Genomic DNA, 22,945 nt, shown 5'->3' with positions numbered 1-22,945 from the left:
TCCCAGTACATCCAAACATATTCTCTAAGCATTTCATCTTCCTATTTGCTTCATCTTGAAACTCATTCAGCTTCATTTGGATCTGCCTGAGTTGTTCGGGTTCATGTTTCACTTGCTATATCAGGGTTCTAGCTGTTTCAGCTTGCATTCTACAGGATTAAGACTGACCTTAATCAATTTTAAAATACCATTTTCCTTCAATATACACTCTCCTAATATTACAGCTTTAAAGTCCTCTTATACAGTTCTACATTCTTGCACCAAGTTTTTGTTTGTGTTAAAGTATGTCACTCTGACCAGTTTTATTCTTTCTCTAACGACCATTGCTAGGAGCATGGTACGTTGCAGGTGCCTCATTCGTTGTGTATTGTCTGCTCCGGCAGGTGTAGTATCACGGGTGAGTGATGAGACAGGGTTCGGGGCATATGTATAACATCATGCCCCCATCCTCGTAGGTCTTTGGTCCATCCAGAAGTCCACCCTCAAGGCCAAGACATGGACTGCTGAATTTTTTTGTACATTCCCATTTGGTGGCAGCACTTGTTCTCCAAAACTTCAACTAGTTCATGATTCTGCATTGTATCTATTGATGTAGTTTGGGCGCCCTTATGTTGCAGAGACCTAGTATTTGAGCTGACTAAGGTGTCTTGCAATGAAGGGGGCGAAAGTGCTGACTTCGTCTGATAAGTGTGGCAACCACTCTGGAGTAAGTTGAATATGTCGCAATAAATATGTGGGAGCACTGCTGTTTAAGATAAACAGTGTAGGCACGGCGCACAGCTTGTGGTTTAAAAAGTGTTTTTACTGTGAATATGTGTGGAATTTTGAAAAAGATCAAGGTGCTCCAGCAGGTGACGTAGCTGTCCTAACGCGTCGAAACTGTTGAGAGGTTGAGTGCGCTACTGGGGTGTAGGCGCATCCCTGCTTCAGGGCACACTTATGTGGTTCGTTGTTATGACACAACAGACTCCAAGAAGGGTTCAAGTTATTGTCTTTTATTTTAAACGCTCATTTTCATGTTCAAAGGTTTTCCATGTGTAGCATTTAGAAGTTCATATTATCCACTTATAGAACTTTCATAAAAAATGCTCCAATGCATTTCGGACCCTGAGGGTCCTTTATCAAGGAGCGCTAAAAAGAAACAGAATATGGCTCCAATCAATGGTTTGTAAAATAAATGAAAGGCATCACATAGTCAATTCGCAAACATAATTAATTTTTCAATTGGTAAACACAATTAATATTTCAAACAATTAATATTTCAAACATGGGTGGTCAACCCGCATGCACCCGTGTGTGTACAAACGCGTTGTAATGGTTTATCAAATAGCAGTGCTGAGGAGGATGGGAATGTGATTGTGTGTGAATTATAAACTGGGGTAGGAGCAGGTTCGTGCAGGGTGACTATATAGCCGGTGCGCTTAAGAGGAAAGGTGACCGGGATGGTACAAGGTGTCAGGGAGGGTAAGAACATAGTTAACCAGGCTGCTCATTGGAAAACGAGACTTACGTGATACGCTTAGATTGGGTTCCTCATGGACTCTGCGGAAACATACGGAAATGAGTCCGTGAGTTTCAAGAGCATTAGCGGTTGAATCCTTGGCACATAACTGGCCTCAGATTAGACTTACTGGGAAAGCTGGATCCTGCGTGGCTTCACGGGGTGTCTGCGCCGGAGCTCAATGGCTTCGCGGAGTGCGCGCGGAGTTCCTCGCTAATGTCTAAACAAACGTTGATACTGATAAGGGACTCACGTGAATGTGTGGTGCGGCCATCTTGGAATGGGGTGGGACGGGGAAAGTAATAGAACCGAATCGGTTTGTGAGGTGAAACAAAATAAACACTTTAAATAGTATAGAACGATCACAACAAGCAAAACTCGGTCACAATGTATCAATGATGTACCCGAAGGGTACTATAAGTAGCAGCTAAGTTCGGTTCGGTCATTTAAGCCGTGAGGCTTCAAGGATTGCAGTCTATAAATCCATGCTGTTTCCCTCTGCAGGAGTATCTTATTATTGTCTCTTCCTTCGATTTTAGGTACAGTTTCCAAGATTAAGAATTTTAGTTGAGCCACGTTGTGGTTCGCTTCATTGAAGTGGGTTGCAATGCTCGATTTGATGTTTTTTGTGCGGATGTTAGACTTATGTTCGTTCAAGCGGATTTTTATTTTCCTGGTCTTTTTTCCGACGTATATCATGCCACAAGTGCATTTGAGGAGATAGATTAGGTTGGATGAATCACATGTTGCATCTACGTGGAGTTTAGCCACATGTTGGCTTTTGTGAGGCAGTAGGTCGGTTTCTTGTAGTAGTAGGGCACAACCTGGTGTATTTTTCTGGGGTTGCTTAGGCCCCTAACGTTCCTTGTCATGCATTTCACGAGTGGGGGGTCTGCACTCATTCTCTCTAGTAATGGTGGCATGCATTTAAGATGAGTCCTGTGTATAGCTGTGTTTTACCATATAATTTGGGACCCCCTCTAAAGTTTACTTATATGACCAGGGAAAAGAGGGGACTACGCGTATATACAAAAATAACAAGTTTCCCCCATGGTCAAATCTTAGTTTCTTTTATGGCATTGCTCTCAACAGTTGTACAAATAGCTTTCAATTTAGTCCAGGGACACCAGTGTGTTTCTTCTTATTTAGTTGTATTTTATTACTTTTTTTGGAGAAAGATTTATCAAAGTGTTATTAAAACAATTTTTTCTTTTTTTTGGATCTTTTTCAGGGTTGAACATCAATTCATCAATATATATAATAATACAGTTCATATAAATAAGTGCAAAAATTAATGCTATACTAATAACAATCTATACAGTATATGCTCTGTGATTTTAGCAAACTAAGTAAAAAACTAACAATTACCCTGTCTCACACACCAACTTTCATGCACACCACTCATTCATCCAGTATCCCAGTCATACACATTCTAAAACAATTTCTAAGGTTGAGGCAACCCGGAACGTCGGTGTTTTAGTTGCACGCCAGGTCTGTTACACGCCAGGTCTACGCGCGTTTCGGTGGGTTCATACCACCTTCCTCAGGACCCACTTAGAAAAAGTTGTACTCCTCCCTCATGTCGTGTGTGCAGGGTATCTTCCAACAGATGAGAGCCAGGTTCTGTATGGCCTGTTCAGTTGTTGCCTTTAGCTATCTCTGTTCAGAATGCTACAACGATACCACTTTATTCTCGTAACCGAGCCTGGATGGGGCTGTTTCTTATCGTTTATTTATTTGTCAAAGTCTTCTTCATGATTATTCTCAGCTATCTTCTTGCAGTTCGCTGCTTGGGGGCCTGTTTTTTCTTTTTTTCGTGGGCAGGGGGGCACAGGTCGAAGTACTTATGTTCTAAAAATTCTTTTTGTATATTTACCCTTTAAATAACTTTAGACAAGTTTACATTCCCTTCTTCCTCTGCTTCGTCTAATTGCCGGTCTTGCCCTTTCTTCTTTACATCGCTTTCTTGTCCGGTGCCGTTTTCCGATAATCTCACGTTCTTCCGCATGTACAGTGCCCCCGCTTCTCCTCCGAGAAGCGGGGGCACTGTACATGCGTTCTTCCGCATGTACAGTGCCCCCGCTTCTCGGAGGAGAAGCGGGGGCACTGTACATGCGGAAGAACGTGAGATTATCGGAAAACGGCACCGGACAAGAAAGCGATGTAAAGAAGAAAGGGCAAGACCGGCAATTAGACGAAGCAGAGGAAGAAGGGAATGTAAACTTGTCTAAAGTTATTTAAAGGGTAAATATACAAAAAGAATTTTTAGAACATAAGTACTTCGACCTGTGCCCCCCTGCCCACGAAAAAAAGAAAAAACAGGCCCCCAAGCAGCGAACTGCAAGAAGATAGCTGAGAATAATCATGAAGAAGACTTTGACAAATAAATAAACGATAAGAAACAGCCCCATCCAGGCTCGGTTACGAGAATAAAGTGGTATCGTTGTAGCATTCTGAACAGAGATAGCTAAAGGCAACAACTGAACAGGCCATACAGAACCTGGCTCTCATCTGTTGGAAGATACCCTGCACACACGACATGAGGGAGGAGTACAACTTTTTCTAAGTGGGTCCTGAGGAAGGTGGTATGAACCCACCGAAACGCGCGTAGACCTGGCGTGTAACAGACCTGGCGTGCAACTAAAACACCGACGTTCCGGGTTGCCTCAACCTTAGAAATTGTTTTAGAATGTGTATGACTGGGATACTGGATGAATGAGTGGTGTGCATGAAAGTTGGTGTGTGAGACAGGGTAATTGTTAGTTTTTTACTTAGTTTGCTAAAATCACAGAGCATATACTGTATAGATTGTTATTAGTATAGCATTAATTTTTGCACTTATTTATATGAACTGTATTATTATATATATTGATGAATTGATGTTCAACCCTGAAAAAGATCCAAAAAAAAGAAAAAATTGTTTTAATAACACTTTGATAAATCTTTCTCCAAAAAAAGTAATAAAATACAACTAAATAAGAAGAAACACACTGGTGTCCCTGGACTAAATTGAAAGCTATTTGTACAACTGTTGAGAGCAATGCCATAAAAGAAACTAAGATTTGACCATGGGGGAAACTTGTTATTTTTGTATATAGCTGTGTTTTAATCAGTTAACTTTCCATCCGTCCCCCCTTCCCTGCCGATTCCTGTTAGATCAGTGATATATTCCCCCAGCACCCACCCTCCGTCTAGGCAGGTCAGGGAGTGCATCGACATATATTTGAACATTTAGCACATTGTGATGTGATAAGAATCTCGGTTGTTGATCTCGGAGATCTGTATTCTCATTTTCCCAATTTTCAGGCCTTACAGGCTCTCAGCAGTGCCCAAAGGCTGTGTAGGCCTCAATTGGCAAGGAATGTGACTGTTAAATATAAGTCTTATCTCCACTCTCATCGCCACTATGGGGAGAGGCTGTATGGGCCATATTCCTTACTTGTGTGTGTGGGCTGGGGAATCATCACCGGCCATCCCCACCGCCCGTCCCCACCGCCCATCCGCAGCATTGTTGCTCCAGGCCCAGCACACCAATACCACCGTAATCGAGGTCCGGGATGTGCGGCCTGGGCGACGGACATGCCTTCCTTAGGCGTTCCCCAGCTCTGCAAACACATACGGGCACAGCAGAGGCCGCCCGGTGGACTATTGTGAAATTAAGCCCCATACTTGCAGTCTAAATGGAAGGGCAAGATGCAGGTTTAGGAGTGTAGGAATGAGGCAGAAGTGCGGTGGTGACGAATCCCGGAACATATCCAGTTCTTGAAAATACCGGCGACATTTTATGCCCGTTCGAGGAAAGTTTTAATATTCCAAGAGATATACGAAAAAGACAGTGAAATAGCCTGACAAAACCTAAAGCAGACACCCCAAGAGAAGGAGCTCCTATATCAGGGGAGAGGAAACATCCACAGATAAGCTTGCAGAACCAAAGTGTGAGGCAAAGCAGACCCTATTTTGGAACGTCTCCTACATCATTTGGGGATACGGTGTAACTATCCACTTCTTGAAACCCCAGCAAGAGAAGTCCTGAGGAAGGTGCCACAGAATCCATTGTACTGCACCGAAACGCGTCGACGCACTGGTTTTTGTTTAAAAGAATCCAGTCAGGGCCGGGTAAAGCTTTAGATGGATGTCCAACTTTTCCACTAAAGTTTTAGAGTCGAGGTTCAGGCCATTGGATCTGGTGATACTCAGTGGCAGAGATATCTGGGAGCCACATTGACACAAGGGGTTTTGTGATTATATGTAGTTTTGTTTTTTGTCTATCCATTGTCAATATGTTTTAGATATGTCTCCATGGGTTTTGTATTCTATTATTGTGTCTATATAATATGATTATGCTTGTTTAACACTGTTCTCAATTAATTTTTTATTCCTTCAAGGTATTTTCCCTTGGATTTTAAATTGTACTGTAGAAATTGTATGAAATTTTATTGCTTTTGTGTATTTTGCTCGACTTTGTGCTTTTAATAAATAATAGATTGTTAACGATTCTATTTTCTTTGTGGAAACCTTTTTTATAATTTTTAACATACAGTGCACTGTGTGACCTTCTCCCCGAAATTAGACAGGTTAGGAGTCACCGTGTAGTTAGCTGACTCCAGGGATCTCCCTTTGACTAACTGTCTCCTTACCCTGTTCCCTGGTGAAAGTGGGGTACCATCTCCTTTTGAAACCAAGATGCAGGTATGTCAGTAATAGCAGTTGCTCAGCTACGTTTCAGCCATCTTCCTCGACATTCCTAACCACGCCCACTCACTGGAATATCTGAGTAATCTGTATTAGACTTCACATCCAATGCCAGCTGTTTACTGCATTGCGCCACACTGTTGTAGTTGTATGAAACTCAAACCTCATATTTGGTTTTGTGTGGAACCAGACCACAAATGTGCATTTCTGACTGTCAATGGCCAGCAGAAGGCTCCGAGTTGGTCATTCATCTGCAGTGGGGAGTACACAGGAATTCGCTTAGTATATTTAGAAAATTATAATCGTACGGTATTGCTGATATCAAGTCAAAGTGTTTACTTTCCATTCTTTGCTTTAACTTTATTCCTATAAGATAAAATCAAAAATAACTCTGTTGTAGGTTTAACCTGGTTATTTGGTAACTGATCTTGTTATATTTACTACAACAAACATGTGCCTTCTAGGATAAAGTTTTGAGTATAATTTATATGTACCCCACCACCTAATCTCTATATAAAAGCTGAGTTACTTGTGGACCTAACATTAGCAAAAGTTGCTCCTTTTCATGAACTAAGTGGCATGAACATGTGAAAACAGAGATCCTACTATTTATTGTGTTCACTTGCATGTTTTATCAAACTAATGGCATCCTTCATAATGCTTCCTACATCATTCCTATTTTTTCGTCTACATTTTCTTTTTGTCACTGATCCCTGTGAAGTTACCTATGTTTGCAGTGGTCTAATATAAACCATTGTCAAGAACACTGGCCAACCATTGTGACGACACAACACAGATATCTGCATTTTGTACTGAAACTAATTGTGTTTAATTGTTCTTTGGTGTTAAAGATGATTGTGATACTAATATATCTAATTTTATTCATAGATAATGTTTAGGCAAGAAGGCCAGAGCGACAGCAAGGTTATTGAAACTCCTAAAACATCTGCAGTCGTACTTCTTCCTGATGTTGGTGTCTATATCATCGAAGTGCGAGCCTTCAGTGAAGGAGGAGATGGAACAGCCAGTTCTGAAATACGAGTGTTGTCACTGTCCGGTATGTAAGATTTACATTACTAAAACAAAATAATTTGAGTATCCACATTTCTAATGCATCTGCATAGTTGGGAATTAGATCTAGCCTGTAGCTGAGTGGTGCACAAGTACTGATCCTAGCTGCCCAGTACCTTGAAAAACCCACAAGTGACTTATACTTACATGTGCTTGACTGAACACGCGGCTCCCCTATTGCTCCTCCATTCAGGTGACCATGATGAAAAAGACCCTTCTTATGCATCCAGGCCAAGACAGTGACCCAAATGACATAGTAGACCTAGAGAGGAGCTACAAAGCTCAAGGCTCTTGTTCCTTGTAAAATCCACTGTAGTGATTCTTAAAGGCAGATATGAAACGAAATGAAATACCAGCATTTGTAAAGCGCACAGCTACCTCCGGAAGGTTGTCCCATCGCTGGGGGCCGTCTGGAAGATTAAGCGAGCTATTGCCAAGACTCACATGGAGCTGGGCTAACCTGCCACCGGTGCTAAGGATCGAACCTCGAACCCCGTGGGCCAGACTCAGGCACCCTAGCGGCTGCGCCACACCTCTTCCATATGTGCTTGAGTTGTTTGGTACGTCCAAGCTGCATACAAAATCTGACCAGTGGGTTGTTTGGCAGTGTTGTATTGGTCCTTAGACTTAATCCCCACCTCCTTTACCCCTCTTCTGATCAACCACCTGAAGAGTATCAATACAGCAGAACAAAATAGAGCTTGTTTCTAGCTTGTGGATACTTAGCCCAGGTCACCCTCCAGGCCTATTGGAATTTACTGAGGCGTCCTTCTCATCTTGCTTTGAAATAATTCTGTATTCATCATGAGTCTCCCACCTAAACTAGAAGTGTTGGCATGTAGGTGGATAACAGGACCCGAGTAAGTAACACATTATTAAACAATAGGATTTGGGGTTTCAAGGATTCTTCAAAACAGCTAAAGAAAAAGATCAAACTATTTCCAATGTTACTGTGGCGACCTAAAAGTCTTTAACGCAGAGGGAACATAGACGTTCTAGTGGCAAGCATTTCTATCTACTCTAAGGTCATGAGCCATAATGTGTGCATGATAGGGCCAATGAGTTGCAGTATATGTGTACTGTTGTAGGGGGATGAGTGAACATTGCTTGGGCTGGATGTGTCTTGAAGTGAGAAATGCTCAGCCAGTCATATGGCTTAAGGCTGTGTTGCACCATAATGGTACAAAGAGCTGTGCCTAATATGTATTCTTTTTGTATGAGGATGGGTGATTAAAGCTTGGTATTGACATTCTTTCTAGGTACAAATGTTCAACCAGCTAGATGTCTTTTAGTAGTGGTGTGAACCTTTGGGCCAGAAATTGGAGCCCAGACATACTGTTGAAGTGATGGTGGTGTTGTGCTCAAAACAATCAGCTGGATGTAGCGATCTCCTGTGAGGGAAAAGCATACAGATAGGCAAAGGAAATATTTCCAAAAAGAGATGCATCAAACTAACATCAGCTATTTTGTTATGCTCCAGATATTAGTAGCCTTTGACTAAATGCTTAGATTGCCCTTGGTTGCTTTTCATTTGATTGTGATTCATTCAAGGCAAGGAACCCCAGCAGATATCACCTGCCTATCGGACTGAGGTGTCCACCCACTCTGGTCGTTCTCCACATGGAAAGTTTCAGCCATTGAGAAAAAAGAGCCATGCAGATAATGACAGAAGGTTAGACAAGGTACACAATGATGTACATCCACTTTGGTGCCTCATTGCCCCCCTGCCCCAACCACACCTTCCCCACAGGACTGTAACACATCAGTGCCATGCTTACACCAATTTTAAATACCCCACCTCTTTGGTAACCTTCTTAGACGCTTGGAAACAAGCAGCTGTTCTCCCATTGCTGAAGAAACCCTCTGCAGAACCACCAGTGCTCCCCAACTACAGATCAATTACCCTACCACCATTCCCAGCCAAGGTCTTAAAGAAAATTATCAACAGATACCTCACCAAATACCTTAATGACCATAAACTTCTCAACACCACTCAGTTTGCTCTCAAACCCTACCACAGCACAGAAACCATCAATGATGCCATTAAAAAGGGACTTGCGATGCAAACTGCAGCGTCGAGGATGCATCATGCAATGATGTTCAAAGGAGGCTGCGCACTGCGATTTGAGGTCCTGTGAAGAGATGCGTCACACTGCTTTGGTTCTGCCCACAGGACCACAGTTGGGCTGATAGAGCACTTTCAGGCCCACTTTAATGGGGCCAGGGCTGGGGTGGCACCACTTGTAGGGCAAGACCCACAGCAGGAAGATTCCAGGTGCTAGGTTCAAGATGGTTGCAACCTTTTTCTGTTTCTGATGCTCTGATCAGGAGTTCAGCCAACTAGTCATTGGAGTCACTCTGGAGGTCCTGGGAACAAAATGCAGGTCGTCTCTCTCACTCAGGCAGCAGATTGGCAGTCATACTTGCAGAGTAGCATGGCGGTTCTTTTAATTCTTTCAAAGATCCCGAGGTATACTGAAAAGTTGGGCCTGAGGGTCCACCATTTATACCAGGTGCCGACTTTAAATAGGAGAAGGTTCTGAAGGTTTCCACCCCAGAGTTGCTTGGAATTTACTGCTTCCCAGCCCTGGCCCCAGGTTGTCTGGGGCAAAAAAACCTAGTGTTAAACCTTTTCTGAGTGCCAATGTGGGAGATGACAGCCCCTCCCCATCATCAAGTCAGTGATGGTCCATCCTGCTAATACCTTTCCCCCTTTGTGACACTGTCTGGGAGTAATACACAAAGACCAACTGCGAGCGACATCTAGTCATGTGATACAGCCTGCAGGCACGAAATGGTTGGGACAAGAAATTGACACCTTTATAAAAGTGATACCAAAGGGAATGATTGACGGAGCGTTTGAGCAAATCAAACACTCACCCCGAGTCAACTGATCTGGGTTTAATCCATCACCGTTCTTTAGCTCACTCCACCACCCCAGTTCAGACATGGCCATGTGCAAATCAGTCTGACCCTGTGCCTCATGGGAAAAGTCCAGCCAGAACTGCCAAGCCATGTCTTCCCTGGACCGGAAACAAGCATCCTGGGACCGGTTTTGGATTCATAATCCTCATCAGCCAGGCTATCTTGAATCCAGTGGTAGAGTGAGCAAGGGAACAATGTCTGGGCGTACCCTGCCAACTTAGGGCAAACAAAGCGATACCAAAGGGGATGATGGACAGAGCGTTTGAGCAAATCAAACACTCACCCCAGTCAACTGATCTGGGTTTAATCCATCACCATTCTTTAGCTCACTCCACCACCCCAGTTCAGACATGGCATTATGCAAATCAGTCTGACCATGTTCCTCATGGGAACAGTCCAGCCCGAACTGCCAGTCCAGGTCTTCCCTGGACCAGAAACAAGCATCCTGGGTCTGGTTTCGGATTCATAATCCTCATCAGCCAGGGTATCTTGAATCCAGTGGTAGAATGAGTTTTATAAAAGTGCCATTTTCAAACATGTGACTTAAAATCGGAGTTCTCCATTAAAGAGGGCTTTAAATTACAAATCTTTAGACATCAAACTTAACATTCTAAACTGCTCCCAATTGACAGCACTTATTAAATGTAATAAGGTAACCCGATGTTATTAAGTTTCTGCTCATGAGGTTAGTGTTAGCAAAGCATCATATTGCCATCAGATGGTAGGCGCAGGAACCACCTCGCTGTGATGAATGACTGAGAGATGTATCCGAGTGGCCTGTGGCGCGTATGTAGCACAAGCAGAAGGATGAGAAATTGGGGGCTGACTTGCGGGCATGGGAGGCCAAGTTGGAGGTATTGCAGGACCCCCCTGGCGCCGAACCCCTGTGGGGGGAAGCATTATAAAACAGAAGGTGTGCTACATGAGTGGATGATTAAAGACTGTATATACCGAGAGTTGACATCAGACAGATTTCACTGTACTGTAGCAATGGCCATAAAACCCTCGGGTTGTTTACAAGGAGGTCACGTGGTCAAGTGGAAAAGTCAGTGTCCAATCTGGTATAGATAGTGACTGCCTCTGCTACCGGTACAGTCTGCTCACCTTGGGTAAGCACTAGTAGGGGCAGAGGTGGGTGTTGACCTGTTGGGAAATGTTTGAAAACTGAGAATGTACATGACTTGAATGATGCATTTGAAGTATTCTTTGTATTACTGCAAAACCAATAAAGACTACATACAAAAAAAGTAATCCAATGTTATCCTATGGGAGCGGTATGCCTTGCAGTAGTGGAAAATTAAATTAAGACTTTTTCATTACCAGGACATGTACACTTTAAAAGTCCATGTGCAAATTTTTAAATACACCCCACCATGCCCTTTGAGCTGTTTAGGTCCTACCCTAGGGGGTGACTTATATGTATTAAAAAGAAAGGTTTAGACCTGGCAGACCAAAATGGCAGTTTAAAACTGCACACACAGGTTTCAATAGCAGCCTTGAGACATGTTTAAACTGCAACTAAGCGGGTGGCACAATTGGTGCTGCATGCCCGGGGTACATATAATTCCGCTTTACTAGGGACTTACAAATTAAATGTGCAAACTGGGCGAAAGCTAATTTTGCCATGCTTAAGGACACAAGCACTTTAGCACTGGTTATCAGTAGCAAAGTGTGCTGAGTCTGAAAAGCCCAAATGTGTATTTGTTTTGTTTGCCACTGTACACTTCCACCTATAAAAGTTTAATTAAATTCTTTGAACTTAAAAAAAAACTGGAAGGGAGAAGGCAAAAAACTTTGGCAATGACCCTGCTGCAAGGGCCAAGTCCAATACAGCCATCTCTCCTGTTCAAGTTCGTTTCATAGAAAAACTCCACTACTATGTAAATCTTATAGTCTCTATACTGATAATGGCTATAGAGGATTATAGAGAGTCATGATGTTGGCTGAAAAGAATAATCTGTAATGGCTGCTGATGACATAGGAAACATGCTAATATTTGCCTAGGGTCCTTTGCCATTTGTGCATAACTTGAACATGCACTCTGAGCTCGTTGGCGTTCTAGTAGTGGTTCAAAATTCATCTTAAGAGCTCATGGAAACATTTTACTACAAATGTAACCTTGTCGTCTTTTTAAACGTTACTTGTATATCTGATACGCAGACTTTGTCCCTCCTGCTCTGGTCTTCTAAATTCACCTTTTTTTACATTGTAGGGACCATATCTCTGGACTTCCTGAGCATAGTTTATCCGAGCCTTCACATCCTTTAGTCTCATTTCGGTGGCATCTGGTATCCCATTGAATGAAGAGATGCCTGATTGATACAACAGCATTTGTGTGTTCATCTTGGATACGTCTGAAATCTACAGACCCTGTGGAAGATTTAATGTGTCATTTTCTTCGATAGAAATGTCAGATTGATATCTGGCGTCATTGCTGAGTAGGAGTATCAAGGTAGTGGGTTAGGCCTTTTGCTTATAGGTTCTGAAAATAGTAATTGCCTAACCAGTTTCTGTTTAGACATAGGTCAGTGCTTATTTGTTATTTGGCATAATCAGGAGTCACATCAGTCTTGCCAGGTCAGAAGTGTGGGCCAAGAAATAGGAAACAGAATGGCATAGGCAATCATTTCCCAGGCTCAATAGTACTGTTAGCAGAATGCACCTCATTGACTCATAAAACACCGGCTGTCCACTTGAGGTTACTAAGGTCGATGGAGAGGATGACTCCAGCATTGGACAGACCAGGCATGTACCAATGGCATACTTTTTGTGTGCAGGCTTTACTCAAGAGTACCCACTGAGTGACAGTAGTGCAATTTTGCACCTAGAAGTGACTGATGTGTTTATTTGAATTGTCTAAATTCATAAAACAATAACAATTGGTTGATATCCACTGTGTTCATGAAATTAATGAATAATTGACATCGCTCTAAGCGGAAATATATCTGTAGGCCTCTGGACTTGTTGCTCCAGAGCCCCTTGACCAAACCAAAAATGACTACCACCAGAGGAAGAGTCAAGTCCTCTTACTATATTTATCGACCGGTTCGTATTGGTCCCTTTTTCTCTTGAGCAGACTTTATCCCAGGCTGTGCACTGTTATCACCTCAAATGCTTCAAATCCCCAAAATAGGTCAGCAGAGACTGCTTGTGTGCAATGCCCTGTAGATCCAACTGTCATATCACAGTTCTAGGACAGTGAAGATGCCCCGTTCCAGCCCACGTCTCTGCAGCATGTCTGCGTTCCTCTACTGTTTTCCAGCTGCCCCGACCAAGGTTCCAGTGCTAAGAATTATTAGCTTAATTTTGGTTCTTTTATGGCGTGCTGGCTATGGTCAAATACAGCATTTGTAGCTCCTGATCAGGACAGACTCCTAAAGAGGTTTATAATATTCTGCTGGTTTCCAAAACTGGAATCTGGTCAGCAACACCAGCAGGTGCACCCACCATTCTTCATCCCTACATTACGCAATTATAGTGTCCTGACAAGCCTGCATCATATCTAGCACTTGGAGTTCCTCTGATCAATTGCTGACTCCATTGAATGGCATCTAAGTCAAACAGTGAATAGAATACTAGATTATTGGTTCAGATTAGAGACAGAAAAGCTGGGTCTTCAGTTCGGTGGGCCTAGTGCTTATCCATCAGTCCAGCCTGTCTGTGGAGATGTCAAGCATGATATCCTTCAGGTACGATGAAACAACAGTGGGGCTCAAATATTCTAGACTTTGAACTGGAATTAGGAGTATATTGTAGATTCTGAAGTTATGATGACATTTCTCTCCCCGCAGATGCTACAGAGCCTTTTCAGATATCCAGGTCGATTCAAGGAACCTGCTGAAGGGACGCTGGTGCAAAATTGGGTTACATTAAGAAACGTATTCACTGTTCAACAGGTTTATTTTCTTGCAATTAAATTGCATATTATATCTTCCCTGGAGTGGAGGCCCATCAGTATCAAATGGCTGAATAGGATGGGTATTAGAGAGACACTGTGTAGACTTCCTGAGTGGGGTCTCTCATATTTCCCCAAATTTCAATACAAAACAAAGGAAAAAACCCGGCTTTCACGAGGTCATTTTACCCAAGTTGCAATCGGTCTATCTACAAAAGCATGTCATTTACTTGCTCATGGACCCATATATATGACAACCCAATGACATATGTTACCCAATTGCATGTCTTTGGGACACATTAGGTAGCCAGTCTTGGGAAAATAGTGTCCTTATGAGACATAGCTAGGCTTGGAACTCTCTGTGGTCTCATTCTGCTTGATACTTCTTGGTAGGTTGGTTGTTATATTTTACTGATTTCTTATATTGTTCCCAGTGTGTCTTTCATTGTGTGTTTATTCCTTATATTGTTCCCAGGGTTTTGTTGTACTGTGTGTTGCATCAGTGTTTTTCTCCCCTTGGGCCCGGGTGCTCATGCCTTTCCTTGGAAACTATAACCTTGTTTACTTCTGTAAAGGTTTTACAGTAGATCTTCAAATCTGATCTTGGATGTTGGATTGGAACTGCGACCGTTCTGCTGGGAGTCCCAGTAACCACCTGTTCTTGTTGCACTGCTAATAAATTCATTTGCTTCCACATTGGTGGATGTCAGGTGTCTTTTGAAGACAGGCGGGCCCTCCGCAATGATGGAGGGGCGTCGCCCCACTGAGCTAGCAGCAAAAAAATAAAACAATATTCCAGTATTGGTTTTTTTTTAGGCTGCTGGCTCAGCTAGCATGTGCAGGGAGAGGGGGGAGGAGGAGTGCTAGCGCACTCCCTAAGTGCTCATGTGTTTTTGGCCAGCTGTCTGAGGTCGACCAAACCTCGAATGTGCACTTACGTTTCTCGAGCCCTGCTGTATTGAACATCCAGGTTAGATAAACCCCACAGACTCCCTGAGCGGACCGTCTTTCTAGCCTGCTCAGGCCAATCCCTGCGCTGCTTTGCAGCAAGGGGATTGGACAGGGAGTCTGTGACACAGTCGCTGCTAGGACAAGGAAGTCCCAGCACCAAGGCGTGACACAGGAGGGGGATGGCAGCAGGTAAGTTTATAACTTTAAAAAAATAAATATTTTATAATTATTATGGATATCCCTGCACCTCCTCCTGCACTCCGTATTGCACTCTGTCCCGCACTCCTCACCACTTTTTGTATGTGCCGCCCGCCACTGCTTTTGAGGCATTGATGCCTGCTTAGGAGACTTTGATAATTGCCACTGTATGCCTTTGCACACAAGTTGCAAAGCCTTTCAAATACTCCTGACTTTTTATTACGAATATTGATAACGCCTATTAAGTTCGATAGCTTGGTTAAAAGGTGCTCCGTGTCTTATATCTTTGTTGAAACACTTTAACAGCAGCAAACATTTGAGAAAATATCGTGTCTGGGTACATCAACCCTCTTATTGATGACATGTGGCACTTTTTCTGAAAACTTTTGCAACCGACAGTGGCAATATTTCCTTCTTTTGGTGGCCTTGGTGCAGGCAGACGTCAGCTTCTCAGCCATGAAGGTTCTCGAGAGGTTTGTCTTCTCCGTCTCAATCTATATACTTCACACTTCTACACTCAATGAAGCAGATAAACGTGTTAGCAGCCTTTAATGAGGCAGCAGCGAGGATCTCAAATGGCTCTTGTCTAAGAGAATGCACCTGTCTCTGCCTTTATATATTCACAGCCCCAGCCAAGTCCCTCTCCACTGTTCTTTGTTGTTTGTCATCCAGGGCGTATCAGCCTGAGTTGTAACAAAGGCTTGATGTAGTATGTGCTTAGGGTGAAAGATAGCACGGGTAATCGAATCACAATAAAATAAAAGATGACTCTCCGGCTTTGACAGTATGTGAAAAGGACTAATGTCTCAAGTGCATTTAAGTAAACTAGACGAATCGATCTCTATCTGATCCCTTTTGTAAATGCATCTCAGTACTGTGCTGCAGCAGGCACACATTTTGATCACATGCCAACACTGCTCACTGATAGGACTCTGCTATAAAGAACAAAGGTGTTTAAAAAGAAGATAATGTGTTGGCCTGTCTTGAAGGATGGTGTGTTACTTCTTGATAATTCGTTGTGGTAGTTCATAAGGAACATAACTGCTCTAGAGATTTTAATTTCCATAAGGCATTTACAACTGAGCAGTGTTTATGCATACACATAATGTCTGAATATGTATACATATAGGTATGTATTTGGTATGTTCATAGGGCTACCCTAGTCAAAAGGTAGCAAATCACTGTACACAGCCAAAGGTAAGCGTAAAGTCAACGACTGGTAGGCGTGATAGCAGGTTTGTGGATGGTTAGGGCATTGCATACAATGTAGTGTTCCTTAAAGCTGTGCTTCTTAAAACGTTTATTATATTGGAGCAGCCCTGATTGATGCAGGCATATTGTTCTACATCCTTTGTGTATGGATGGAAAACATTACTGCCTTGTTTATTTTAATTTTTTTGCACTTCATCTAAGGTCTGGGTGTGCCCAGAACCACCAGAAATGGTGAGCTTGTCTGCAAGATAAGCGGGAGTGATGGTTGTGATGGCTTTGTAAACGATGCAGCTGGTTTTGAAGATGGGCCAGCAATGGCAGCCAATGGAGTTCCATCAGATGGGGGTGATGTGATTATATTTCTTCAGACCCTGGATGAGGCGTGCTGTGGCATGTAGAATGCCCTTAAGTGTGCAGTGTAGAGCCCGGAGGCCACAGAGCAGGGTGTTTGGACCATCTAAATGTGAGAGCATGTGGGCTTGAACAGCAGTTCTGAATTCATTTTCTGAAAGAAACAGTAGATCTTACATTAGAAGCGAGAGCTGATAGGAAGTTCTCTTTTTTTTAACAGTTTATTCCTCGAGGGTGAGTCTGGTGTCCAGGGTTAGTCCAAGAGGCATGACATGTGTTGAAAGCTGGGGTTCAAGCCATCAAGGTTAATTTCATTGAGCCAGGTGTGTACTGTTTCTTGTATGTTGTTCTTGACAAAACCAGACATTCTTTCTTGGTTGGGTTGAGCTTCAGGTCAGTACTGGACATCCTGAACTGGATGATGTGCAGGCAGTGTTTGAGGTGTTAGATGTCTAAATCAGAGGAAGCTTTCAAGCAGATTTGTGCAACATTGACATATTGGTAAATCTTGATGCTGTTATCTCTGAGTAGAGCACCAAGCGGCTCCATATGGAGAATGAACCCCTTTGCTACCAGCACCCCCCCCCCTTGCCTTTTTCGGGTAGTTCTTGCTTGAACCCCCATAACTTTTTGTCCACATAAGGTATCAATGCTAAGTTTGCATTCTTTTTTCTAACAGCCTGAGGATTCCAAAGGCACCCAGGGTTTGTAGATTCCCCTGGGGGGGGACTGAAAAATTAACCAAAATACAACTTAATTTTGGTTTTTGGGGCAAAAATGGGAAAAGTGCTGCAGAAGAAAGCACCTGCTTTTTTCCTGCAAATGGTATCAACAAAGGGTTTGTGGTGCTAGAAACACCATCTTCCAAGCTTTCAGGAACAGGCTGGCCTATGAAAGAAAAACAAAACACACAGTTTGGGCATTTTACTGCGACATAGTGTATTTTCCCTATTTTTTATGCTTTCAACCTCCTTCAAGTCAGTCGTAGAAATGGGTATGAAACCAATAAAGGATGTCAGAAAGCTATATATTTCTGAAAAGTAGACAACATCCTGGAATCATTAAGGGGTCATTGAAGTAGATCCTTCAAGGTTTTCCTATAGAAAGAAACAGTTGAAATAAAGAGATATTGAAATAGAGTTGAAAACAACTGCCATTTAGGCCTACAATGGGAACAAGATATGGAGTTCAGAAGCACTGGTTATGTGCACATCTCTGAATGTGTGGGTATCCATACTGTCATGTGAATTCGAGGGCATTTTTCAAAATTACTTCTTTTTTGTACACACTGTTTTATGTTCAGAAGACAGAAATGCATAGAAAGACAATTGGAAATAACACTATAAAAAGCTATACATTTCCGAAAAGTAGAGAATTTCCTGAATGCAGCAAGGGGTCATTGAAGTAGATCCGTCAAGGTTTTCCTGTAGAAAGTAACAGCTGAAATAAAGAGATATTGAAATTGAGTTGAAAACAACTGCCATTTAGTCCTACAATGGGAACAAGAAATGGAGTTCAGAAGCAGTGGGTATGTGCACATCTCTGAATTTGTGGGTTTCCATACTATCATGTGAATTAGAGGGCATTTTTCAAAATGACTTCTTTTTTTACACACTGTCTTACGTTCGGAAGACAGAAATGCATAGAAAACACTTGTTCTACTATTCTGTGTTGCCCCAAGTCTTCCTATAAAAATGGTACCTCACTTTTGGGGGTAGGACTACCTGTGCCCGCGAAAGAAAACATCCCAAAAAGCAATGTGGACACGTTACATTTTTGCACTGAAACAGACCCTTTTTTGCATTGGGCCTAGCTGTGGATTTTGGGCCCTAGCTCAGCCGGCACCTAGAGGAACCTTTCACACCTGTACATTTTTTTATGTCTAGACACCAAGGTGTGAAACCATGATGGGGTGACTAGTGTGGCTCTCACCAGGTTCTGTTACCCAAGTTCCCTTGCAAATCTCAAACTTAGTAAAAAAACAAAAAAAGAAGTTTTTCTGTTTAGGAAAGTTCTGGAATCTGTCGTGAACCGCAAACATCCAGGGACCCAGCATTCCTCTAAGTCTCCTGATAAAAATGATACCTCACTTGTGTGGGTAGGTCTAGTGCCCATGACAGGCAACAGCCTAAAACGTAATGTAGGCACATCACAGTTTTCTACTGAAAACTGACCCTTTTTTGCAATATGCCCAGCTGTGGATTTTGGGCACTAGCTGAGCTGGCACCTAGGAAGACCCAGCAAACCTGTACGTTTATGAAAACTCGACACACAGTGAAATCCTGGATGGGGTACTTGTCTAACTCTCACCATGTTCTGTTACCCAGAATCTCTTGCAAACCTCAAACGTTGTCAAAAAAAAATTTTCCTTACATTTCTGTAATGGAAAGTTCTGGAATCTATGGGAGCCACAAACTTCCACCCACCAAGCAATTCCTGGAGTTTCCTGATAAAAATGGTACCTTACTTGCTTGGGTGACCCAGTGCCCGCGGGCGGAAACGTCCGAAAATGCAACATGGACACATCACATTTTTCTACTGAAAATTAACCTTTTTTTTGCAATGTGCCTAGATGTGGATTAGGGGCCCTAACTCAGCTGGCACCTAGGAAAATATAGCAAACCTACGCATTACTAAAAACTAGACACCAAGGGGAATCCAGGATTGGATGGCTTGTATGGCGTTGCCAGGTTCTGTTACCCAGAATCCCTTGCAAACCTCATACTTCGTAAAAAAAAAAAAAATCCCTCACATTTCTGTGATGGAAAGTTCTATACAAACTTCCACACACCCAGTATTCCCCCGAGGCTCCTGATAAAAATGGTACCTTACTTGTGGGGGTAGGCCTAGTGCCCGCATCAGTAAACAGCTCAAAACTTATTGTGGAGCCATCAAACTTAGCTATCACAAAACCACCTGGTTTTGCAATGGGGTAATCTGAGGTTTTGGTCCCGGGCTCAGCGGCCTTGTAAGGAAACCTACTAAACCCAGACACCGATTTGAGTACAGGGAGGTGTCGCTAGTATGGATCCCCCAAATTTCTTTTACACAGGATCCCCTGCAAACCTCAACTTTAGCTTAAAAAAAAATCATATTTTCCTCACATTTCTGTATGAGATCACTGCACTGGCTGAAATACCTCCCAGCATTCCCCTTGCTCTCCTTAGTAAAATTATATCTCACTTCTGTGGGTGGATCAAGAGCCTGAAACAAGGAACGAAGTGATTGGATGGGCAGGAAAATGCGTTAATACATTAAAAAAAACATTCATAAAATATATAAAAGAAATAAACAAAAAGGTACTTACCATGCTTTCTGGGGAAACGTCCTCCTCTCTCCAGTTATTGTCTTCTTCTGATGTCAGGTCCAGCTGGGCTTAACTTATTCTGGTGCTGCATGAAAGCAATACCAGGATTGGAGGGAGCGGCCTCTCTTGCTCCCGATGACACTGAAAGCTTGTGTAGGCTCTTAACCCGGCTGTCTAAGACAGCTGGATTGAGAGATTTGCAGTGCACATGTCAGGCTGGCTGTCGCAAGAAGGCCGGTCACAGGGACATGCGCTCTGTAAACTAGTGCACAGGTAGCCCACCACTGCTGCCAATTAGCAGGCCCCACCCCATCCTGACACTTGGTTCAGGACAGATTGACAGAAAATAAAATGGTAATAAAGTAACTTCATTACCATTTTATTTTTGCGTCTCTGTGGTGTTTCTGGGGCAATTAAGTAGGGCATCGCTCCTCCGCTCAAACGGAGGAGCCGTTCCTGTTTAGAATGCTCCCACCACCCTTAGTACCACAACTGCAACAAAATAGCTCCATGAAAAAATGACATTCTGGGAAACTGTGTGAAAAACAGTTCATTCCTACACTTGTTCCAAATCACTTTTTTCAGTAATGCTCATGTAATTCATGCAAAATGGATGTTAGAGTGTTTTATACTTCTGTTCCAGATAGGCCTAATTTTTGTACTGAAAACTAGTCAACAACTGGTTTTCCAGTGCAAAAAAGAAAGATACAAATAGCAACCTTTCCCTATAACATAAGATTTTACTATATCACTTGTTAAATTAAATGTACTAGTGTAGCAAACTCTGTCTAGTTCAAGATTTGCTAATCATGTGGCTGTGAAGTGCAATCTCCTCTATCAGTGGGAACTTAGAAAGTTATACTCAAGCCTTTTTCCTGTGAGATCAAGCAATAAAGATAATATTGTTTATTTATCTTTAGAAGAAATATTGGAATGCTCCTCAATCATTCAAATTAGAGTTGCCGGCTGGAAACAATTTATTTAAAAGTTGTTATGATCAAAGACATACAAACTTTAGTCTGCTACAGACAGTTTGCTTGGCCTGCTTTGGAAGGTGTTGCTTGAAGCCAGCTGCTTAAGAAGTTCTTCTGATGTTTGTACTCATAGAGGGTCCTGTGATATCAAATTTGCTTCTGCCCTAAAAGGAATCCCTCATGAACTTGTGCTGAAAGAAACTGAAATCCTACAAGGACTTGACCCAGTTGTGTTGGGGGAGTACTGGTTGACTGTGACCAGCTGTGCTGTGCAGTAGAACTTTAATTCCATAGGTTTCTAGTGTCTAGAAGTGGACAGGAAAATAGACCAGAAATACTTGTGACCATAATCAAAGTAATACCAATTAACTGGTGAGACCTTTTGAGGTTTTTTGCAATTTCTAAATGTACACATGTATTCATCATTTCCTACTGGGAACTTCCTAAACTAGGAGGTTGCTTGCACTAATCTCCTATCGACGGCCCACCACCTACTGTTTGGTGGATGCCCGAATTGGGCACCTGGACACCCACCCAATAGCTCCTAAGACCCCATGGGATGGGGTCCCTGGAGCCACTATTGCCTCGTGGAGCGCCACCGCCATGCAGTTTTCTCGTCAATATTTTAATTCATTTCACCTAACTATAAATTTACTTTAACCTTTGTTTTTCCAGTAAATTAATGTAGATATATAATATATAGCCACAAATATCCAGTGAATTTAATACGTTATACAAGAAAAACACCGGTGCCATGGCCTCTATAAATAAACGTGTTTATTGCAACACAAAGTCACAACGCGTTTCGGAGTTATGATACACTTTCTCACAGGCAAGGTTTTCTACCTCCTAACTTTCTTTTAAAGAAACAAGTGCAAATTCATAAGCATGACAATAGATATAAAAAACATACTTCGACTGATCGCCATTAGGTGTGTCGATAAAGTTATTCTATATCAACAATTGCGGGAAATGCATCTTATAAAACACCATGAGCATTTTTAAATGATGATTTGTGCAAAATAAAATAGCAGCATACACGAGCATGCGTTATTCTTGCTCAAGTGAGCCAGCTTCTGTCACGTAAGGTGCACTGTTGCACAGTTGTATTATACTGTTCATTAGGTGATGCAGTTTTATCTTCCTTCCTCTTCCTGGTCTGTTCTTTCAATTTCTGCACAAGCTATTTGGTTGGGGTACATAGCTGACATGTGCTTCCACATCCAGCTTATACCCATAGAGTACTGTCCAGGCTGGTCTCAGAGCAGATCTGCACAAGGTTCTGGTTACAATTTGGGTATTTTTTTGCGCTCCTGAAATTTTAAAGAGTACCGAGCAACTTGGAAGTTTAATTAAAAGTTTAGCTTACTATGAAAGGGTCATTTTTTTCATGTCTGAAAATAGGGGTTCGCTGACAGGCGCAAGTAACTTTTCTATTCAAATGTCAGCATTTTTAGGTGTTGCTGTACCTACAAATGATACCACAGTACCAGTGACTCACAGTTAAACAACATATGATTGGTTGGTGTGACTGTATTAAATAATAATAGGAGGTTTATAAAGCGCATGGTGACGCCATCTCGGCGTGTCTCCGCGCTGTGGAGAGGAGAGAAGTTTCGTGGCAGGTAGACACAGATCTATAGATTAAATAGGTGAGTTTTTAAAAGTTTTCTGAACTTAATTTCTGATTTTTCTAGCCTAAGGCTAACAGGGAGTTGGTTCCACTTATTGGCAGCTAGCACTCTGAAAGAGCGGGCTCCCAGTTTTGCTTTCTTTACACGGGGGATTGTTAGTAGACCTGTTCCCTTTGATCGAAGTGCTCTGTTAGGCTCGTAAATATGGACCAGGTCCTGAAGATACTGTGGAGC

General features: G+C 42.5%; 1 protein-coding gene across 2 annotated transcripts in view; it reads left to right on the top strand.

Annotated features, from left to right (window-relative positions):
* CNTN5 (contactin 5) overlaps positions 1-22,945 on the top strand; it is a 3,039,905-nt gene that overhangs the window by 2,983,261 nt on the left and 33,699 nt on the right. For both annotated transcript variants that reach the window (XM_086935289.1, XM_086935290.1), the window contains one exon: positions 7,082-7,250. In XM_086935289.1, coding sequence (XP_086791415.1) covers positions 7,082-7,250 — 169 coding nt within the window. The remainder of the gene's footprint in view (positions 1-7,081; positions 7,251-22,945) is intronic.

The sequence above is a fragment of the Lissotriton vulgaris genome, chromosome 8, assembly GCF_964263255.1.
Source record: "Lissotriton vulgaris chromosome 8, aLisVul1.2, whole genome shotgun sequence".
Taxonomy (NCBI): domain Eukaryota; kingdom Metazoa; phylum Chordata; class Amphibia; order Caudata; family Salamandridae; genus Lissotriton; species Lissotriton vulgaris.
Note: the sequence above shows the minus strand (reverse complement) of the source record. Positions and strands in the feature narration are given on the sequence as shown.